Source organism: Phocoena sinus, chromosome 3 (genome assembly GCF_008692025.1).
Source record: "Phocoena sinus isolate mPhoSin1 chromosome 3, mPhoSin1.pri, whole genome shotgun sequence".
NCBI classification, from domain to species: Eukaryota; Metazoa; Chordata; class Mammalia; order Artiodactyla; family Phocoenidae; genus Phocoena; species Phocoena sinus.
This window is the reverse complement of record NC_045765.1, coordinates 170,031,171-170,054,364: the sequence shown is the minus strand read 5'-3', so window position 1 is coordinate 170,054,364 and position 23,194 is coordinate 170,031,171. Positions and strand designations below refer to the sequence as shown.

General features: G+C 50.6%; 1 protein-coding gene across 1 annotated transcript in view; it reads left to right on the top strand.

Annotated features, from left to right (window-relative positions):
* Nucleotides 1-19,851, top strand: part of ADAMTS16 (ADAM metallopeptidase with thrombospondin type 1 motif 16) — a 156,121-nt gene extending 136,270 nt beyond the window's left edge. The window contains exons 19-23 of the mRNA XM_032626580.1: nucleotides 5,456-5,657; nucleotides 5,764-5,958; nucleotides 8,901-9,125; nucleotides 17,785-17,932; nucleotides 18,697-19,851. Of these exons, the coding sequence (XP_032482471.1) occupies nucleotides 5,456-5,657; nucleotides 5,764-5,958; nucleotides 8,901-9,125; nucleotides 17,785-17,932; nucleotides 18,697-18,812 (886 nt within the window). The 3' untranslated portion in view covers nucleotides 18,813-19,851. The remainder of the gene's footprint in view (nucleotides 1-5,455; nucleotides 5,658-5,763; nucleotides 5,959-8,900; nucleotides 9,126-17,784; nucleotides 17,933-18,696) is intronic.
* The last annotated feature ends 3,343 nt before the right edge of the window (nucleotides 19,852-23,194 follow it).

Genomic DNA, 23,194 nt, shown 5'->3' with positions numbered 1-23,194 from the left:
ATTTTTGCTGAAACAGGGAATTATTAGGGCTGTCTGGAACAGCGAGGTAGGTTTCTTTCACCTGTGTGTCCCTCATAATTCCATTTCCCTGCCTCCCATGTGTAAATGAATCCTACTGATTCTTCTTAAGATAACATCTGATGACAGGACAATGAGACAGGACAATCTGGTAAAAAAAATAATAAAAACCTCCATGTCTTTGGCTTCTCACAGTCCATAAAGTTAACACCCACCACACCTCCTTTATGGGGAGCTTTTGATGTCCTGCAGTTTGGCTCGATGTGAGTCAGCAAAGAAATGCCGCATTTAAAGCCGAAAAAATACAGTCCTGTGTCTGGCTCGTTATAAATCTCTCCTTCAGTTTCACATCAAACAAAGTAGTTTAACTGTTGAGGCTGAACAAAATGAAGTCACTGTCAAGCTGCAGGCTTCCAAGTGCTGATGGCAAGAGCTTGGCTTCCCGATCCAGGTCCCCTGTTTCCTGAAGTCTGGCCCCATCCTTGCCAACCAGTGGTCAGCCATGGACTTTCCCTTCTGAGGTGATGGTGATGGCATTGCTTCTAGAAGAATGCATCCAGCAGACAGTCGGAGGGTTCAGAACATCCCTGCGAACAGGCTGTGGTGGAGGGGGATGCATGTGTGTCCAGCGTGTTGCTGTCACTTCTAATGCACTTACTAGTGGACCCCGGGAGGATTTGCTCCAGACGTTAGAGTGTAAGCACAGAGCGCAAGCTGTTTGTCCAGGAACTCTGCCCCACCGACACCGTTCACTTACACATTTGGTTACCAAGATCGTTGGCCCTCTCAGAGCTGGATTTCTGCCCTGGAACTTGCCTGGAGTGCAGCTGGCACCCTACGATACTGATGAAACATCCTTAGACATAGACCAATAATTCCCCAGTCAGCAGACGGACCAGGCCAGCTAATGGCCTGTGTGTGGCCCGCTGCCAGATGGGCTCAAGAATCAGCTTCTCTCCCTCCTCGTCCTCCCAAGACCTCTGACCCCGGCTGCTGCGCTTTCCGCTCACAGCCTGCCTGTCCTCTTTAAGTTAACTTCTTAGCTGGCTTTTTTTTTTTTTTTTTCCCCTGTGGCTAAGGCAGATTTTTCAAACTGGTATCTGTTTATTGTTGGATGTGCACTGTTACCTTGGAAACAGTTCATTTAGATGAAAAGCGTGGTAAATCTCAAATCACCTATACGTGTGACGGGGCTGTAGTTTCATACAAAGACAAGGTCCTTCTGTCTTCAAATCCCACACGCTGCCCTGCCCGTAGGGCCGCAGTGGCATCTGTCACAGGCCCTGGGCCGCTGAGTGGGGAGCCTGTGAATGTCTGTGTTTATAGTCACAGAGGATTTTAAAGATGATGTCGGAAAGTAAAAGTGGGCGATTTGATTAAGTACAGCCTACTTGAAGGTTGAGCTGGATACACTAGCACGTGAAGGTCGTGACTGACCGACGTTGTCCTTCACCCTGTCCAACTCGCACCTCCCTGGAACTAAATCCAGCTGTGAACGTGGCCTTCTCTAGGTTCAGGCTGTGACCCGGCTTCTGCCCCGTCATGACTCCTTGTGTTTATTGAGTTAATGAAAGACCACTCTGCAGAAGATCAGAAGTTATTCCTGAAAATGGAATTGGCTTAGTGCTTCATCTTGAAACTTTGAAGAGAACAGAAAAAGAAACTGAAACTGAATTCCAAACTGAAGGGAACAGTTCCTAATGCTGAATCCGTGACAGCCCTGGGCTGGCCGTGGGTGATGCTCCGCTGTGAGCCTCAGGCTCTGGTCCCCACCGAGGGTGGCCTCTGAGCCTGAGTGGCAGCTACAGCACCGTGCCTGCCTGGCGGGGGGCGGGGGGCATGGGGGGGTGGTGCTTCATGACAACGTATTTCACTAAACCAAATACCCTTGTTGGGAATTTGCATTTTCAAAGGAAACATTAAATAACCAAAACCAAAACGTTACTTTTTTTTTATTTTTATGAGGAGGTGAAAGTCATTTTCTGAGAAACAAATAATTACTGTTGACAATTAGGGATGTTGAATATGGAACAGCTGGTGCCAGGAAATTCTGCCCAAACTGTTGAGTGACAACCATAAATTCCACCACCTCTCCTGGCAACGCTGAGAGCTGTAAAGGTGAGCCCCAGGGGAGCCCTCAGCCAGGGCAAGTACTGTGGTGGCCGGGTAGCTGAGTCCTCCAGATCCTGCCGGGGAAACCTGACTGATTTGGGTTACACCATCCACCTGCTTTGTTCCAGATGGCAAACTTGAAAAAGCAGGACAAAGCAGGACAGGTATGGCCACTGGTAGCTACCCAACACACCTTGTTCTGCTCATGGAACCCTCAGACGTCAGCACAGAAGCTTGCATGGATTTCCACTCTTTCATAAGCTGAAATCAAGACATTTCCCCAGAGCTCTGCCTGTGAAACAAAGCAGACACTTGGCATTTCCAGATGCTGTGTGAACAATCTTTGTTCAGGACCACTTCTTAATGATGTGCAGAAGAGAAGCGCAGAGGGTGGACCAACCCAGTTGGAACAGCTTAAGATGGTGGAGATAGAGGACTTAACTCAGGGGTGTGAAAAGCCTTGGAGGAGCCAAGACGCCTTTGCACACCATTTACAGTTTATGAGGCTGCGGGGTTGAGAGAGCAAACTTAAGAAGTGGGAGGAAACATAAAAACAACAGAAAAGCGATGGAGAAGCTCCAAATGCAGACTCATCACAGCCAGGAGGCCAAAGCCCATGTTTCATAAGGGTTAGGCATCATTTCCGTGGTTTAACATGATATTAAAGAACGCTAATCTTGTTGACAGTGAAAAATGGAAGCATTTCCACGGTTGATAGAGAACAGTTCCTACAAACCTGACATAGTTTATTATTATATGAGTAAAACTTTGCATTCTTTTTTAATAATTTTCTTAGAAATATAATAGAGTCTGTTCATGAGAAACACTTGGTATAAAATAGTTCAAGGCTTCTACAAACAAAAATAAGTAAAAATATCATGGTGCACCTCAGGCTAAAGGCACCAGGTGCTACTGCAGGGCTGCTGAGAGCCCAGGCATGGTGGGGGTGGATCATTTCCACTTCCCATCCAGGGGAACTTTCACAGGAGTCCAAAAACTGGCTCTAAAGTGATTTGGGTCACAGACCCCTTTGAGAACTTGAGGAAACATGCTGGTGGTTTGCTCAGCAATCTTGGAGGCATGGGCCACCTAGAACTTGTAGGATTTCAGGTGTCTGTGGATCCCCTGGTCCTTTATGCCTTTATTTCCTTATTTAGATATTCATATACTCAGTCTGGTACTGCAAAATATTACAGACTCTGAAAATATGTTCATGGAGGCTTTTCAGGGTAAGAAAAATGTTTGTTTTAGACATTGAGTTATAAAAATGCTGAATTTAAAAGTTGTTCATAATTCCCTCAATCATGTTAAAAAAATAACATATTTACACACACACACACACACACACACACACACACACACACAGAAAGCACCAGAATCAAAGGTGAGGAGCTAATGAGGAATCATTGTCCCCGGGAGGAGGGATGGTGAGTACTTTCCTCCTCTCTTGTGTTTCTCCCCACGTAAGCCAGTGCACACACTCTGTCCTCACAGAATCTCTTCTGTTGGGGCAGCATCTCTGAGAGGCCCCTAGTGAGCTCTCAGCCAGGCTTTCTGGACACTGCTTTGTGTCCTCAACCCAAGTGTGACTGTCCAGGCACCCTGTGTGGGGAGAGGATGGAGGCCACCAAGACAAAGGAGAACCGGGCATCTTTACAAATCCTGTCTTCCCTCCAGATTCAAGAGGAAATCTTGTTCTATCAGTTCACACTCAGAAATGCCGTGGAACAGGACACAAGCTTTCTGCTCGGGACCCTTGAGCCCTCCTCATAGACTTGGCTGAGGCAGAGCCTCATGACAGCTTCCTGGGCCCTGCTGTCCCTCGATGCCCCATCACGCTGACAGCTGGACACATCGCCGGACCCTGCTCCACCTGCAGGGGTCACGCTGCTCTGTCTGAGGGAAGGAGATCACGGCTTCTCCTTTCCGCTTGGGGATGATTTTCGACCACCACTGACACGGAGCCCCATGGGCCCCGAGTTTTCTGTAGAATTTTCCAATTTTGCTTACACGCCCTGAACAGGGAGACAAATATGAGTGGAAATCAAGTCCTCTTAGAGTCCAAATAGCAAATGGCCGTCTCCCTAGGACCCAAGGACCTCCATCCAAATGGGTACTCCTTACTGGACCACATCTCACCTCCCGGCTCTCCCGCCCCAGAGGGGCCCCACCCTGGCTGTGCCCTCAGCCCTCCTGCGGGTGGACTTGTGCAAAGCTTTGGGGACACATGCAGGCTTATCTGAGAGCAAATGGTGATGCCACGGGGCTGAGCTGGACCCAACCTCCCCACCTCCATCATCTGCCAACATGCCTATCGACAAAGAACGCTTTTACAGACAGAAGAGAGAGAAACAGGGCTGCTTCGAGAAACATCCTGGAGCGTCAGCAGCTGCTAACAAATTGAAAGAAAGATGAGCAGACATTATAGGCCTCCTGCTGGAAGTCATCACTTTTAAAGTAATCACACAAAACAAACAAAAAACCGGCTTCTGACAAAGGCATTAGATCCACCTAAATTACAGGAAGTGCAGAGGAGTATACTAAGTGATACCACAGAGATGTAACTTGCAAAGTCCTGAAATCAGCAAAAAAAAAATGGAGACGCAATAAGGTTTGCAATCTTTCTGTAACAGATAAATGGAATAGAAAAGTAAATGAGATTACAGAAGAACCTACAGACTAAAAGAGAAGAAAGACACATCAACCAATTGCAAACTATGAGCTTTATTTAGATTCTGACTGACTAGAGATGAAATTTTGACATTGACGACATACTTGGGAATGGAACACTGAGTATTTAATGACATTAAGGGATTATCGTTAAAAATTTTAGATGTCACAATGGTATTGTGGTTATGTTGAAAAATCTAAGACTCCTTATCTTTTAGAGATGTGAATTGAAATATTAATATGTCTAGAATTTGCTTCAAAATGCTATAGGGATGGGGGCATAAACTGATCATCTTTGGAGCTAAGTGGACACGGAGGGCCTTTATTTTTGTACAAGTATGAAATTTTCTTTAGAAAAAAGTTTTCTAAAGAAAAAACTTTCTTTAGAAAAAGGGGAACAGACACACTGTTGAGGGGAGTTATTTCCAAGTACAAGTGAACCTGAAAGTGAAGGGAGGGGAAGCATGACCACCAGGAATGCTAATCGTGGAAGTTAGAAGGGGTAGGGGCCCAGGGAGACTGCCCGGCGACTGAAAATAACTGTGCACCTATAGACAGTAGGTGGGAAATGATGCAGGTCGATGCCCGCACAGACGCGGCCCTCCGCTCTGGAGAGCTGGCACTGTCCCTCACTGTGGGTCTCTCTGTCCCCCAGGTGGTCCGTGGGGAACTGGAGCGCCTGCAGCCGGACGTGCAGTGGAGGCACCCAGAGCCGGCCCGTACAGTGCACGCGGCGGGCACACTACAAATCGGAGCGGGTCTCCGCCAGCCTGTGTCCGCAGCCTGTGCCCTCCAGCCGGCAGGCCTGCCAGCCTCAGAGCTGCCCACCCGCGTGGAGCGTTGGGCCCTGGGCGGAGGTAATGGGGCAGGGCCGGCGTACGGGGGCGGCGGGGCCCCTCCTAGGCAACGTGGGGCTGGAGTCTTACCAGGCCTTGCAGGAGCTGACGCGCTCTTCCCGTGCAGTGCTCTCGAACCTGCGGGAAGGGGTGGAGGAAGAGGTCCGTGGCCTGTAAGAGCACCAACCCCTCGTCCAGGGCACAGCTTCTGCCTGACGCTGTCTGCACCTCGGAGCCCAAGCCCAGGACTCAGGAGGCCTGTCTGCTCAGGCGCTGCCACAAGCACAAGAAGCTGCAGTGGCTTGTGTCCGCCTGGTCCCAGGTAGGTGCATTGGTCCCAGGTGGGTGCACTGGTCCCAGGTGGGTGCACTGGTCCCACTTGGGTGCACTGATCTCAGGTGGGTGCACTGATTCCAAGTAGGTGCACTAGCCCCAGATAAGTGCACCTGATTCCAGGTAGGTGCACCTGATTCCAGGTAGGTACACTGATCCCAGGTGAGTGCACTGATTCCAGGTAGGTGCACTAGCCCCAGATAGGTGCACCCAATTCCAGGTAGGTGCGCCGGGTCCCAGGTGGGTGTACCTGGTCCAAGGCAGGTGCACTAGTCCCAGGCAGGTGCACTAGTTTGAGGTAGGTGCACTGGTCCCAGGTTGCTGCACTGATCCCAGGTGGGTGCACTGGCCCCAGGTAAGTGCACTTGTCCCAGGTGGGTGTACCTGGTCCCAGGTACGTGCACTGATCCCAAGGGGTTGCACTAGTCCCAGGTAAGTGCACTGGTCCCAGGTAGCTGCACTGATCCCAGGTGGGTGTACCTGGTCCCAGGCAGGTGCACTAGTTCCAGGCAGGTGCATTAGTTCCAGGTACATACACTGGTCCCAGGTAGGTGCACTGGCCCCAGGTAGGTGCATTTGGTCCCAGGTGGGTGCACTGGCCCCAGTTGGGTTCACTGATCTCAGTTGGGTGCACTGATCCCAGGTAGGTGTGCCGGGTCCCAGGTGGGTGCACTGGTCCATGTAGGTGCTCCAGGTCCCAGGTGGGTGCACCAGGTCCAGATGAAACTGGGTCGACCAGGACCTGCCTTGGGGCTGCCTCTCATCTGGCCCCTCTGCTTCCACTTCTCCTCTGCTTCTTCTTCCCCAGAGTCTCTGATCCCTGCCCATACCCCAGTATTCAGTCCTCCCTCCTGACACGCACTCGTTGGAGTGTCCTTCGACTTTCTCATCACATCCCTGACGTACCTCACCCAGGTCATCCACGTGCTCATCACTCCCTCATGTTGAGCAGCGATTAAGTGGGTGAACGGGTGCAGGTGTGAGGGGAGGGGTGTTCATTGCGCTGACCAGGGGGTGGGGGTACCCACTGCACCCCAGAACACCTGCAGCCACTTCCCTGGTCATGCTTAGGTAGTAGAGCAGGTGGATGACCTCAGGAGACAGAGGACCCGTTCCCTGAGAGGAACGTGCATAGGCAGGCTTCTCATTTGGGGAAGAGACTGCTTGTGCTGGGTTTGCTCAATGCCTTGTGCTGCTGCAGGCTGGGAAGCCCCTCATCTGCACTGTCGGGGGACTGTCCCAGCCCTGCTTCTCTGAGACCAACACTTGGAAACACGAGTTTGGAGTGTTAAAGGTTTTGTAAATCGCTTTGGCCAAGGTGGGGGCCGGACACCCTGCTGGGAAGCAGACAGAGCTGCCCACCCCCGTGCCCGGGAGGGGACGTTGGGAGGCCATGCCAGCCCCCTGCCCGGGTGCAGTGAGCCCAGGGGCTGCCTGAGCGGCCCGTGAGAGGCTCCTTCAGAGAGGTGTGCATCACTCAGAGGCACGGGAGTCAGTAAAGCACAGCGGACATCAGAAAGCCAGCAACCCAGAGAGCAGCAGCCGCCGCCACCCTCGGGAGCTCGCCTGTGATCCCAGCTGCGGGGCTGCCTTTCCATAGCAGACATGAAGAAAAAGGCCCCAGCTCCCGGATCCCGCGCCCTCAGGGGCAGACTCAGGGCCGCAGCCCCCGTACCCACACCTCCAATGGCAACCTGCTCAGGAGGGAGGAATGAATCAATAAAGGGATGGTGTGCCGAGCAGGGCATTTAACCCGGGCGAGACAACACGTCCGTTTGCCACTGAAAACTAAAAACATCATCACTCTTGGATAAAACCTGTTTCTGCTGAGGTAGAATTCCTGGTCCTCTGTCGCCTGGGACCTGGGAACATCAGAGTCTCTAGGACTGAATCGCGTTGTCGTTAGAAGACTTTTGTTTCTGTGCATATCCCCAGAGGCTAAGTCCTTAGGAAGGAAGCAACTTGGGCTGCATAGTGTCTGGGAGGTGCCCCCTGGGAAGCCCTTGCACTGAATGTATAACACATACGGGTGCATACACACACACACACACACACACACACACGCCAGAACTTCTCTCTTAGGCATGGCCCCAGCAAGGCCCTGGGAAGAGTCCTCCAGCTCATTCCTGGCATCAGGACACACTGAGCACACCTGTAAGCCAGGTCTGAACATGAGTGTGAGGCCAGAACCCAGGCATCTGGGCTCCTCCACTTACGTGGTCTGCGGAAATGTCAGCCCAAGGCAGCAATGCCAGCCACTGGGACCTTCCCTGTGACCTCCGAGCTGACCTTTTGGTCTTCTCTGTCATCCCTCTGTGACAGGTGTCTGCAGCCTCTGCCGGGCCACAGATTTGCCCAGAGTCCCACCACCCATGCCAGAAGGTCTGGCTGCAGTGACAGCTCAGGCTCAGAGCACATCACCGTGGGACCGAATAGGTTTGCTGTCTGTGCTCGCTGTCTTCAGGGCAGCACTCGGCTTTCTGAGGATGATTATGAGCCCTGGGTTTCCCCTGCCTGCCCCTGCTTTAGGGGCCAGCATCACGCTGCAGTTGGGTGGTGTGAATCCGTGGAGCTACACATGGAGCTACTAAATTTCAGTGCATTCTGGTGTCAGTTACAGCCCAACATTTTAATTTCCCAGTGAAGCAGTAGCTCCAGAATTACTCTCTTCATGGTTTCTGATTGCCCTGCCCCAACTCATGCCCCCAAGTGCTAGACCACTGTGACCACAAGGTCTTCCTTTTTATGGCAGATACTGTAACACCTTTTTAACATGCCAAGGTCCCATATATTCCACTGACCATTTATACTTAGGAAAATGGTCAAGCTGATATAATCAGAAGGCTTCTTGACTCAATGATTTTGTAGAAGAGACAGCCACCACAGGAGAAATACCTTTCACTCGCATCCTTTGTTGTCTTTTCTTTTCAGTGCTCTGTTACGTGTGAAAGAGGAACACAGAAAAGATTCTTCAAATGTGCTGAGAAGTACAGTTCTGGGAAGTACCGCGAGCTGGCCCCGAAGAAGTGCTTGCACCTACCGCAGCCCCACCTGGAGCTGGAACGAATCTGCGCCCCATTTCCCTGCCCTAAGCACCCCCTGTTCACGGCTGCAGGCTCCCCACAGGCCGACTGGTTTGCCTCGCCCTGGTCTCAGGTAGGGGTGAAGGGAGGGCGAGCAGAGCCCCTGCTCAGTGTTGGTGGCTGGCCTCGGTGGAGAGGTTCCGGCTGGATGTGAGCTGCTCGAAAGCAGATAGTCACAAAACAACCATCCCGACTGGTATTTACCCAGAGATCACTTTGTGGCAAGTGTCCTGCTAAGTGTTTTACTGTGTGTATCCTACACACTGACAGGTGGGTAGATACATACATACATACATATATGTACATTTTATATATACAGTCCCCAGTGCCCACCAGGGCACCGAGCCCATACAGAGTATTCACAGAATATTTGCTAAATATGGAATTCTAAATGAAAAACAAATTCAATGAGTGACTCAGGGGGGCTTCTCTGGTGGTGTAGTGGTTAAGAATCCACCTGCAAATTCAGGGGACACGGGTTCGAGCCCTGGCCTGGGAAGATCCCACATGCCGCAGAGCAAATAAGCCCGTGTGCCACAACTACTAAGCCTGCACTCTAGAGCCCGCGAGTCACAACTACTGAGCCCACGAGCCGCAACTACTGAAGCCCGTGCGCCTAGAGCCCATGCTCTACAGCAAGAGAAGCCACCGCAAGGAGAAGCCCGTGCACATGTGTTTCTAGTCACTGAGGATCTCCCCAAGTCTGTGTACCTGAAGGGATGAGAGAGGAAAGCTCCCAGAGGAAGCATTGGGAACGTGGCCAGACCAGCTCCTAAAAAAGCAGGCTGCTGGGTCCCCAGCTCCACAGAAATGTGTAACCAGTGTTGATCTGGGTAAGCTTTACTAAGAACTGAACAATTACTGTTATCGATCTGCCAGTGGGGCAGGCCACATCCCCGGCAAGACACGCTCGTCTACACCACCTGTCCTGGAAAGGACATCAGTGTTCTGTGTGGAAATCAGTGCCAGCCAGGGGCCGGGCAGGAGGAGTGACTGATGCAACCACAGTGCTTAGCCAGACGGGACCAGTGGTGCCAGACTTTGACCAGCTCTCCCTCCATCTGAGTCTCCTCACGTATTTCCTGGCCTCCGGGACCCGTCTTCAATCCCTCCTGATGCAAAATCCCTTTCCTGAGGCCCCTGCGCCATGACATCCGCTGTGCGTGGCTCCTTTCAGAAGGGACACCACACCCTGCCTCCTGGGCATGTCCTGTGTCTTGTCCTGTGTCTTGCCGTGAACAGTGTCCCCAAAACTCATGTCCACCCAGGACCTCAAAATGTGATCTTATTCAGAAATAGGAAGTTTGCAGGTTTAATTAGCTAAGATGAGGTCATTCTGGATTTGGGCGAACCCTATAAGGACCAATGTCCTTATAGGACACACAGGGGAAAGGTCATGTGATAATAGAGGCTGAGGTCACATTGATGCAGCTATGGGCCCAAGAACACCCAGGATTGCCGGCAGCCGCCGGACTCTGGAAGAGGATGAGCAGATCCCCCCTTAGGACCTCCAGAAGAGATGGAACTTGCACCTTCTGCCAATGTCTTGACTTTATACTTCTGGCCTCCTGAACTGAGAGAGTTGTTTCTGCTGTTTCAAGCCTCCCAGCTTGTGCTCATTTGTTCCAGCAGCCCTGAGCATCTAACATGGTGGTTATTGGCGTTACCGAATCTAACCTGGGTCTGCTTGCCCAATGCACAGCAAAGCCAATCTACTGACACCATTTTGTGGTGAAGGAAGGTACAGTGTTTACTGCAGGCACCAAGCAAGGAGAACAGCCTCAAAAAGACCTAAACTCCCTGACAGCTTTCAGGAAAGGGTTTTTAAAGACTGAGGGAGAGGGTTACGGGGCACATGATCAGCTTGTTCGCAGTTCTCTGATTGGTTGATGGTGAGGTAACAGGGTGGTATTTCAGGAATCTCAGTTGCTGATTTTCTGGCCCCAACCGGTATGGGCTCTATGTGCTGGTCGGCGGTCAGCATGCAGTTGACTTTCTCTGGTGGGGTTTCATTGTCTGCAAAACAACACAAGGACATGGCTCAGGATGTTATCTGTAGCCCTTGAGGGGGAATCAAAAGTCCTTGACTTTGTTTTATGGCTAAACTATTATTATTTTGTATTACTGGACTGTTTTCCTTTGTTCCTGCATTTTTTAACTTCTCTGATTAAATTTTAATTTTTGGAACTTGGGGAAGGCCTAGGAGGTTAAAGCTTTTCAACAAACAAGAGGTGGGGGACACTGGGGGTGTCTGTCCCCAGGAAGGCCCCACAGGGTGCAGCTCATTTTCAGTTGTGTCCTTGTCCCATCATGTTTCCTCCTGACCCCCCAAGGGTGACTCCCAGCAGCAAGGGCTGTGTCTTAAGTTCCTTCACCTTCCTCTTAGCCCAGCTTGGAGTCTAAGGACAGTGGGCATGTGAGCTACAGCAGCTGAATCCGACAATACCATGGTGTCCGCCAGCACAGGGGTTTCTCCAGAAGGAGGAACATGAATCTCAGAGGGGAGACCTCAAGGCTCTGTGACCCAGAGTCCCCTGATCCAGGAATGGCCAAGAGGTGACAGGTGGTGGGCTCTTTCACTCTCAGCTCTCCTGATTCCCCACAGACCGGGGTCCCCAAGCATGGCACCCACCCTCCCTCATGTGTGCCCGCCACCAACAATTCTGTTGAACAATCTTCTGATGTAAACTCAACCCTGAATGCAAACCTGAAATGAACAAGTTTGACAGAGCAAAAATCACACAGAATTATTATTTTTATCTAAGGCCAAAGGAAACAAACGGAAATATATATTGGAACCAAATTAAGCCACCACGGAATTTTTTTCAGTATTAGCTAAAATTTTACTAGAATAAAACCAGTTCAAAATCCCCCCAAATGAAGGCCCAATTCATTCTGTTGGAGCTCTGCTGTGTATGTGAGCCCAGGATTGGCTGGTAATCAATAATCTTCTCTAGAAATCACAACATCCCAGCCCGGCCATTGCCGTCCCTCTGGTGCCTCTGCCATATCCCTGGTCCCAAACTCTGAGCTCTGAAGAAGGAAACCATCCCTCAGTCCTTGGAGAGGAAGAGGCAGAAAGACCTTCCACCCACTGTATGCACTGCCCTCTAGCTGTGTTCTTGCTTTGCTTGGTTCCTCTTATCTTCACACTTGATGTTGCTTTTTCATTTACAAATATATGAACTCCTCCCCAAATGGTATTTAAATTAGAATTTGTTTAATTTAGAATATTGGACCAGGGGACCTTTGAACCACATCCTTTTCAAGCATTTGCTATTTTTAAGTAGGTCAAAAGTATCACTTGCTACACACGTTTCCCTTCTATTTTCCTCTGAGTGCGAGGGCTTTCCAGCAAGGTGAGGGGATGGATGAGCTAAGAAGCTGAGTCGAGTTGTTTCTCAGGCAGATGCTTCGCTTTCTCTGTCTTTTTGAGAATGTGAGTCAGAGACAAGTACAGGTGGTTCCCAAGACCATGGTCCGTCTGTCCGTGGGGAGACTGAGGCTCCTGAGACTGAATCAGGCCAGTATTCACTCTGCTCAATTCAGAGACTTCAGGCAAATTTAGAAAAAGAAAAACAAGGTTTATCCTTATTTACTTTAAACCAAAACCTAAAACCTAAAAATACATCCTGCATAGTTTTCACCAGCCTGAAATATTCAATCTGTCTGTCTAATAAGTCATTTTTATCATAAGCTGCTTGAAGATCTTATCCAGTGTGACTCATCTATTACATTCCGAGTCCATAACTTTTGGGAGTAATAACTCAAAGGCGATGTTTGCCATGAGCTCTTGGACCCAAAGCTCTGCGCCGGGCAATCGTGGGAAATTGTGGGACGGAAATGCGTGGCCAGTGCCTGGCTCAGCTTTGCCCCCAGACAGGTTATTCCTGTAACAGCAGGAAGATGGCGGGTTCTGTTATTTGATCAGGAGAGTTTCTGTTGGTCTCAATGGCCCGGCTTATCATTTTGGTTAGGAGTGCATGGTCTGGCAGGACTGACTTCATTCATTTGGGTCGTTTGGGTTTAGCCTCCAGTGGATCACACGCTAACCTGGTCTTGGAAAGGCTTAAGTACAAACACCTGCTGGACTGTGTCTGCCTCTACATGACAGAGACTGGGTGTGTTCTCAGTGCTGGAGTGCCGGGGCCCTGTCTCGTTCCGGGGTTCCTCACCAGGACTGTGCACAAGTTGATGTGGAGACCCTTGGGCTTTCAGGGGCAAAGAGCCATGTCCCAGACGTCATCGATAGGGTTTTCCATCTTGGCAACTATGACTGCAACAATGTATCAAACACACACACACATACACAGACTCACACATATGGGCATACACGTGAACACACACACACGGGCCCACACAGAACATGTGGAGACTTCAGCAGGCTTGGTCTGGATGAGTGTGGTCAGTCCATCACAGAGGGCTGCCCTGCACCCTGGACCCATTCTCCCACCTCTAATAATTTGCTCTCATCCTCTTCTAATTATGAGGGTGCACAGGAAAACAGGAACCGTTTTGTTGACATTGATGGATAAGGTCGCCTGAGCTGGAGGGAGTCTGCCTGTAACCAACTGAATCCGTACAAAAATACACAGCCCCGTCTATGTTTAGAGCAGAAATTGTGTGTGTTGTCCCATCCTGACTGAGTAGACATTTGGTCTCTGGGAGAAGTTATGGTGGCTGAAGCTCCAGACTTGGAGAGGTCCACGAAGGTGATAAACAAGGGAAGAAACCGCCCCCCTCCCGCCTCTGTAGAGGCTTCACAGAAGGAAGATGAAGGTGTGAGGCCTCTGGCTGTCTGCTGTTAACATGCCTTTGTTGACTACGTGTCCATGCATTTGAGAGATGAACTTTGCCCTGGAAGAAGCCCCGTGGTTTTACAGGTTCCTGTGAATGTGACAGGTGGGCAGTTACCTTAGACTAAGACCATGTAGAACATCAATCAGGACTTAGAGCTCTCAGACATCGCCTTCCACTAGCATTTTCCCATGAAGACCAATAACATAAACAAGAGTAGTCGCTCTAATTTAAAACAAACCTGGAGGCAAATGTTATTATTTAAAAATGTATCTTTGTTTTTGTTTTTTTGATAATGACTAAGAGTAATCATCAATTCCCCCATTCCTCCAGTCAGAGGATAGCCGTGCCTCTTATACAGGGGTGGCCAATCCTCCTAGGAACACGGGGATCGCCGAGGGGACAGGGCACACAGAGGACATCCGAAGGGAGAGGTCTTTCAGCATTTCAATGTCCGTAGAGTCTGTCTGAGTGGATGTCTGCCGAGACTCCCTGGAAGGGGGCAGGACTGGTCAACCTACAGGGGCCCTTTCAGAGCAGAGTGTGCTCGTCTGCATGGAGTCCAGGGGAGGACGGGCAAGCGTCACCCTCCAGAAGGCCGTTTAATTCTAGAATGACAAGAAGACCCTCATTGCTAGACCTCAGGGGGCCGTCCCACGGAATCCTGCCTCGACGTTTTTCTCCATCTGGTTCCTTGGTTCTTGGACGGAGCCCTGGTCTCAGGCCCTGTCACCAGCAGCAGCATGTAGGGGTGAAGGGCCAGAGGCAACGGGAGGAGGCTTAAGGCCCCGGGGCCCCAGCAGTGGGGTGAGCAGCCCATGCCTCCCACCCACAGAGTGGGAGTCATCCACATTTTCTGGCTCCGGGACATTCAGACCGAGGCCCTGGAAGGTGAGCAGAAGTGAGCAGGGTGCAGTGGGGAGAGTCCATGGACTGAAGATGATCGTGACCACCAGGGCCACGCGGGTGCTCATTTAACTGTTTGCAGTCGAGCTGCAGGTCAGCTTGACGTGCTGGTTTTGTTAGATTGAATGTGACTGAAGTCAGTTCTGAAAATAGAAGAGGGCGGTGCTCTTGCCGGTGTGGTTCCGGTCACTCAATGGAGAGCAGTTCTCCGGGTGTGTCCCGACCCGTAGCAGCGTGGCTACACATGCAGGTTCTCGGGCCCAGCCCAGACCTGCTGGAGCTCAAGCTTTGGGCCTGGGCCCCAGCATTCTGCTTTGCTGAGACCTGTGGTTCATTCGGACACGCATTCGAGCTTGAGAGCCACTGGCGTGGAGGGTGTCTCCTGCAGCAAGGGGTCTGGACAGAGGGCGACAGCAGCTGTCACTCTGCAGGTCAGAGAGCAGGTACAGGACACCGTCAGCGCCCGGCACGGCGGCCGCCTCTCCTGCCATCAGTACGAGGAATGGCCTGAGACGCTCAGGCTAAACCCTGTGAAGCTGAGGAAGAAGACTTAGCCTTTGACTTCAGATCTGAGCTCCGGTCTCTCTTTCCACCGAGTATTCCCAGCAGTGTTGTGTCCTGTGACTTGTCCTCCACACCTGCTGCTCCTGCAGCCCCAGCCGCTTGCTCTCCACCCTGGGAGTCTGCACAGAGATTCTTAGGATCAACCCATCTGCAAATCCAGTGGAAAATCTGGAATGTGATTTCTAAACCCCATGCTGAGTTTGAGGCCGTTATGTTTATGATATAGCTGAACCACTTGCATAGCTTTTCCTTCCTGGGGAAAACAAACGCAAAAAAGTGAATAAACTTTTTCAGATTCCTTCTTTTTCTTCCCTCTCCTGCTCTATCTCTGGTTCTATCAATGTGAAGTATTTTCAAAGTCTGCAGCCAAACATCTTAGTTCTTTCTGTTTACATGAAGAAACACAGAAGTTGAGCAATTTGGAGGCTTTTTTCCTAAAAATATGTCTCTCACAGGGAGTTTAAAATCTCTCTAGACCACTTCTTCTCACACTGGGTGTTCTTATGGATCATCGGGGAGTTGCGCAGATTCTGAGGCAGCGTCCGGAGGTGGGAGGCAAGGATGTTGACAGACTCCCAGCTGTTGCCAGGGCTGCTTGTCCAGAAACCGAGCTTTGAGTAGCGGCTTTAGAAAGTGCCCCGAGGAAGGGCGAGCTGCTTGCTCAGCAGTAGTGTCTGGAGCCTAGAACAGTGCCTGGTAAGAGGAGGAGGATGAGCCCTCTTTGTGAATAAACTAACCAATGACGAAAAAAGAATCAAACCACTTGGTGCTGTTTAAGTGATGCAACATGCTGGCCAGATCTCTTGATTTCTAATTGAGGCCTAACATCTTTAGCAAGAGTGGAATTCTGCCTCTGCTGCTGTTGATGAAAGAAACTCAACTCACAAGGCAGAGACATTCAGCACCCACAGAGGAAGATGTGACCGAAGAGACCCTAGGAACCCTGGGGCAGTGCAGCCCTGTAAGTTCTCAGCCCACGATGATAGCTGAGGGAGGGTCTGGAACCAGAGTGCAAAGCGCCAAGGCCAGAATTGCGGCTCTGCCGGAATGTTCAGAAAGATGTTATAGGCAGTGGGAAACACCTAGCTCTATCGCGGATGAGCCTCATGGTTCAGGAATCAGACATGAGTCTGCCCACAACACTGCTGTTTTCCTGGCTGCCATAGTCATATACTGAAACTGAACTATTGATGACTTTCGCTGAAATTGGTTTTGAAGAGAAGGGGTAAGCCTCACAGAATGTTCCAAACCCACATGCTTATGAGCTAAAGCCCTGGATTTTCTCTCCAGGGGCCCAGCCATCCTTTCCCTAAAGAGAAAAAAAAAGAAGCACAACAATTCCTTCGGCTTATGAGTTTTCAGGACTCTCTGTTTCCAACTTTTCTCCCCCCGAGGGGCAGAGAGAGATGTTTTACTTACTCCATCGCGGAGTCCCTATCCCAGGGGATGCTAAAGCCACTTCTCCAGGCTCTGTTTGCAACGGGTCCTGAACATCCGGCTGCAGGCAAGCGTCTGGCTGCGGGCTGTTTCTGCTGTGGAAGACCAGCCCCAGGGCTGCTCCAATGGGGTCCTGGCACACGGACCTGTACATTCTGGCAGCAGCCTGAGTTATGTGTATCCCTAAATCTGCACGGCTTTAGCCTCGTGTTTTAAAGCAACCATTTAGCTTATCCACAGGATATCCAAAACGTTCTCTGACCCCGAGTTTTTGCAGGTGCTCCTTTAATTGCTTACATTCTTAACTGTCTTGAACTCACAGCCTTGTCTGAGCACAATTCACATGCTTCTGTCTAGACCTCGAGTCGCCTTCTTTTGGGGCATATTCACTGCTACACGTTTAGGCCCCTCCGTCTCTCTGATCACCCACGTCCCTCCTGGTTTATTGCCGGCAGTTGATCTCAGACGGACCCGCTGCTGTGGTCTGTGGGGTGTGCGCCCGGCCAGCTGGTGAGAGATGGTCTGATCCAGCCTCTCCTTCCTATTCTGGCCCCTCTGTGCTCTGTGCCTTAGAGCACGGGGGCCTCAGCGTCGGGAAACAAAGTTCCCGGAAGCACGCAAACGAGCCCGGGGAACCTCCAGACATGCAGAGTCCCTGCGCTTGGGGTCTGGAAGGGGCTGAGTGTCAACTCCTGGGGAGTTGGCCTGTCAAGCTTTTCCAGGTCAGGGGCACCAGAAGGGCTGGCTTGGTGATGGCGTTTCATGAGAGACCCATAGCCTGCATCCCCAGATGCGTGCCACTTTTTGGTGTCCATCAGACCCTTGATGACTCAAGGACATTCAGGCTTCTGGGCACTTCTCCCCAGTGTCCATACCTGGGGAAAATCCAGAATCTGCTCAGCCACCCACAGTGGTTGGTTGAGGCAGACCACCGTGAGGAGCCTGTTGGGGGGCGGGGGTGAAGCTTGCGAGAGCAGCTGACCCAAGGACCTGGTGGCCCCGGTGACTCTTGCTTGTGCTTCCCGCAGTGCACGGCCAGCTGTGGAGGCGGCATGCAGACGAGGTCCGTGCAGTGCCTGGCGGGGCGCCGGCCAGCCGTGGGCTGCTCCGCGCACCAGAAGCCCGCGGCCTCCCAGGCCTGCAACACCCGCTTCTGCCCCATCGCACAGAAGAAAGGTGAGTGTCGGAGCCCCTCGGCTTGACCTTGGCGTTTCGGGGGGGCTGTCCCGTTTCCGGAGTGTCTCCTAAGAGGGTTGAGCAGGTGCTGGGTGCCCGCTAGGTCGAGGGGTTGGTGTTGGCTCCCCGGTTCTCTCTCCATCTCCTCCCCCAGCTTTCCCATGACATAGCCCACAAAGCAGACCCCTCGCTTCTCACGCCTCCCCAGAAATGACACAGACGGCTGGGAAATCAGATTGTTCCTGTTTCACTGCTGCTCTTTATATTCAGAAGAAGCCGATTTTAAGTAGAGCAGCCTTTTCCGCCCGAGGTAAAGGAGAACCCAGATTATTCCTTGGATGTGCTCTAAACGCCATCCCTGTGCACACGCCCTCGGTGCCTCAGGTATTTGCGGGGACCATGCCCTGTGTATCTGTTGAGGTTTCTGGAAGAGAAAATGGGGCCGGAGGAGAATGAGCGGTCTGACTCAATCAGGGACTCAGCAGTTGGAGTCCAGTCCACAGAAGCCCCATCGCCTTGGGTGGATGAGTGGTTATGTGGATGGGTTTATCACAAAAAGCAGAAAATTTCAACTTTGCGGGAAGCTTCCAAGAAAGGTCTTGTGAAAGCAGTACAACCCACATGGCCCATTTGACCTGAGGAGCTGCCCTCCTTCAGCAGCTTCAGGGCAATGACAGATTTACCTTGATTTTCTGGAGTTATTGGCAGTGGCAGCAGACACGGGGTGCTGGAACGGTGACTAACTCTGGACTGTTCACTTTCAGACGCCTTCTGCGAGGACCGCTTCCACTGGTGCACCCTGGTGCCCCAGCACGGGATGTGCAGCCACCACTTCTATGGCCAGCAGTGCTGCAAGATGTGCTCCACATCCAACCTGTGAGCTGACAGGGCACAGGAGGTACCTGTTTCCAGCACCAGCGAGCACTGGGGTGCTTCTGAGGAAGATGGAAGCTGGGAGAAGAAAAAACATCTGGGGCTCTTATATATGATTCTGTGCATGCCTCTGTGTGTGTGTGTGTGTGTGTGTGTGTGAGCACGAGAGCGTGTGTGTGACTCGTGTGTGTGAGCGCATCCCCCGGCACGTGGACATGCTCTCGGGGAGGTGGGGATGTCGAGTCAGGCCACAGGGTGCACTGTGCAGCAGGGTACGTGCTCACCTAGAACTGCAGAGCTTTGTCAAGGAAGGCAGGCCAGGAAATGAGGGAGAAATACAGAACACCTGCCTCTAAGGCTGCCGGCCCAGCTCCCACCTGGAGGTCCCTTCCGACAGCAGGATCAACTTTGGGCTGAGTCCCCAGGCCCATCCTGCCCCAAGAGCAGTTTCTCTGCACAGGGACCTGGGGCCCGGACAGGAGAGCTGGTCTCCATCCTGATTGGGGACCTCGCCTCTGGAAACGGGAAGATGAAATCCCTGCTAGGGTGCTCCTGTCCCTTTCAGACTCGTGTGCTGGAGGAGAGAATTTTCTTATTTTATGTTTTATCTTTCTCAGTTATTTACAAGTGAGTGTTCCTATTTAAACCCGTTTCTTACTGCTTTTCTATTTCAAGTGACAGAATTACAGGTTGTATCTGAATTAGAGACTTACCGGTTACGCCGAATCCCCACCGTCCTACTGAGGACTAGTGGTGGGTCCACTTGGGCAGATGTCAAGTGATGACCTTGGAGCCCTGTGTTTCATTTTTGTATTTTGCGGGGTTTTCAAAAAAAATGTTTCCGTAAATTTTGGTTGTTTTTGTAACACCTATTCAGAAGGAAGGCCTATTTCCTGGTGAAAAGCTGCGCGGCTGGCCTCTGACATCCTCCCGTCAGTATCCGTGCGGCTTTTAATCCTTTCCTGTGGTGCGATCTCCATTCCAAATGGCACCTGGATATTTATATTTACTGAAGTTTTATAATAAATTTTATATTGTGAACTGCTCGTGAGTCTCCAGGACGTCTGCTCTTAGATGCGAGGGCTGGCACAGAGACCGGGAAATTGGCCTCAAAGAGAAATGGGGCTCCAGAACCTGGTAGAAAGTGCTGGAATCAGTCTGAGGAGAAAATGCCCCCGAATGAGGAGGCTTCAGGGAAGACGGTTGGTGATGGTGGCAGCCTGTGCAGGGGGGTACTTCTGCAGGGTCATCCCGCCCAGGGACCAGGTTTGCTACGGCTTCACCTGCAACCTGCACAGGACAGGTGCAGCCTCTCTAGAGATGACACGATTAATTGAAAGGTGACCCCTGACCCTGTTATCCCTGCTGTATTAGTCAGCATTCTCTAGAGACACAGGCACAATATATTTATAGAGGGGGTGGGTGTTTTAAGGGATTGACTCACACGATCGTGGGAGCTGGCAAGTCCAAAACCTGTACGCCAGGCAGCAGTCCAGAAGTTCGGGTTAGAGTCGATGCTGCAGCCTTGAGCCTGCAGAGGTTCTGCAGAGCAGCTGGCTGGAAACTCAGGCAGTTTTTTGTTTTTTTTTTTTGAAATTGAAATTGAAATCAAAAATCCTCCAACAAACAAAAGCCCGGGACTAGATGGCTTCACAGGTCAATTCCATCAACATTCAGAGAAGAGCCAACATCCATCCTTCTCAAACTCTTCCAAAATATTGCAGAGGAAGGAACACTCCCAAACTCACTCCATGAAGCCACCATCACCGTGATACCCTACTTTTTTCTCCTGTAGTAGAGAATGGAACCACCATTTACTGACTTCGCATTGAACATGAATCTCAGAATTCCTGGTTGCCCACTGGTTAAAACTTGGTGCTTTCACTGCCATGGGTTTGATTTCGATCCCTGGTCTGGGAACTAAGATCCCACTGGCTGGATCATACTCATCGGCGTGGCCGTCCCAGCAGAGTCTGTGGGTGAATATGGGACTGGGGCACAGAGGCCCCTCCCGGCCCCGAGACAGAGTCAGGCCAGATGGTGCCCACACCTAACCTCAGACCCTTCTCAGAACAGCAGACACAGCACCCTCCTGGCTCTCTTTACCTCGGGCCGGCCCAAGGTACCAAAGCTCCCCACCAGCGAACAGATCCCTCAGGCAGGGTTTCTATGTTACAGTCTTGAGGCCGAATTCCTTCTTCTCAGGGAAACATCAGTCTTTGCTCTTGGGACCTTCAACTGATTGGACGAGGCCCACCCCACTGTGATGGGTGATTGGCTTTACTCAAAGTCCACTGATTTAAATGTTAAATGTTAATCAGGTCTATGCATGCACCCCAGTGTTCATAGCAGCACTATTCACAATAGCCAAGACATGGAAGCAACCTAAATGTCCGTCAACAGGCAAATGGATAGGGACTTCCCTGGTGGTGCAGTGGTTAAGAATCGGCCTACCAATGCAGGGGACACAAGTTCAAGCCCTGGTCCGGGAAGATCCCACATGCCTCAGAGCAACTAAGCCCACACACCACAGCTACTGAGCCTGCACTCTAGAGTCCGCGAGCCACAACTACTGAAGCCCATGTGCCTAGAGCACATGCTCCACCACAAGAGAAGCCACCGCAGTGAGAAGCCCCCATGCCGCAAATAAGAGCAGCCCCCGCTCACTGCAACTAGAGAGAGCCCGTGTGCAGCAACGAAGGCCCAACGCAGCCAAAAATAAATTAATTAAATTTTTTAAACACTTAAAAAAAAACATGAATGGATAAAGAAGATGTGGCACATATATACAATGGAATATTAGCCATAAAACAGAATGAAATATTGCCATTTGCAGCAACATGGATGGACCTAGAGATTATCAAACTAGGTGAGGTGAGCCAGACAGAGAAAGACAAACATCATATGATATCAGTTATATGTGGAACCTAAAAAAATATACAAATGAACTTATTTACAAAACAGAAACAAATTCACAGACATAGAAAGCAAACTTACGGTTACCAAAAGGGATAGTGGGGTGGGTGAGATAAATTATGAGTGAGGGATTAGCAGGTGCCCACTGCCATATATAGAATAGGTGAACGACAAGGTCCTACTGTGTAGCACGGGGAACGGTATTGAATATCACGTAACAAACTATCAATATAGTGGAAAAGACTTTGCAAAAGAATATGTATATATGTATATGTGTATGTGTGTGTGTATATATGTATATATATATATATATACACACACACACATATACATATGGAATCACTTTGCTGTACACCAGAAACAAACATAACATCGTAAATCAGCTAAACTTCAATAATTTTTGTTTTAATTTTTAAAATGTTAATCACATCTAAAATACACCTTCACAGCAATGTTAGTCTGGTGTTTGACCAAGCAAGTGGACCTCAGAGCCCAGCCTAGTTGATATGTACAATTAACCATCACACCAATCCCCCTCGGACTGGATTATGCCAGCCCTAACTGGGGACCCAGAAGACCTGCAGCAGCGCCTGGGATTACAATGGACACCTGCCCTCCCAAACACCAGCTGCCCCAAGTGCAGCTCCTGGTGTGGCCAGCCCCACTCACCCTGTGCACCTCCCTGGCTTGTGATAGCACCTGCACCACCTCAGTGAGCCCCTGGGCCCAAAGTGCGGGAGATGGTCCGAATCCCATTTCACTGGCCTGGCTCTGTGAAGGATGCAAAGTGGCCCCTCACATGGTCCCGTCTTCAAGGACTTGTTTCATCAGGAAAGTAACATCGGGCCCCAAAGCGCCGTATTACAAGAATAGGGAGGCGCAGAGGAGGGGGAGATTCGCTCCCACTGGGAGAGCAGTGATAGACCAGAAGGGCAGGCTGCCCTCCAGACACTAATGTAGGGAAAAAAGAATGACAAGAGGTAGCTGCAGAATGAAACTGCCCCATCTGCCCTCAGCTCTGTGCTGGAGGAAGATGAATGATAAAGGGCCTCACTGGGCAAAGTTTTGCAAAATCCTTTGCAAGACAGTATTATAGCAAGAGACTGAAATTACAGGCCAAATATAAAGAAAGCTGTGTTTTAATATGTAATTCAGATGCCACTGTGTGGGTGCCAGAAGCCGGGGCCCTGTGTGAGTGGTCTGGTTCCTGCCATCCTGAAGGGGGCTCAGTTCCAGCTTGAGGATGCTTGCCCACTTCAGGCACATTTTTTCTGCTAAAAGAGTATCACTGATTTCAGCATCAAAATTACAGTTCAAAATTAAAAAATAGTCATTCTGCATTTTCCACATACTAAGTTTGCCGTTCCTTTTTTTAAAAAAAATTATTGAAACATAGTTGATTTACGCTGTTGTGTTAGTTTCAGGTATACAGCAAAGTGATTCAGTTATATATATATATATATATATATATAT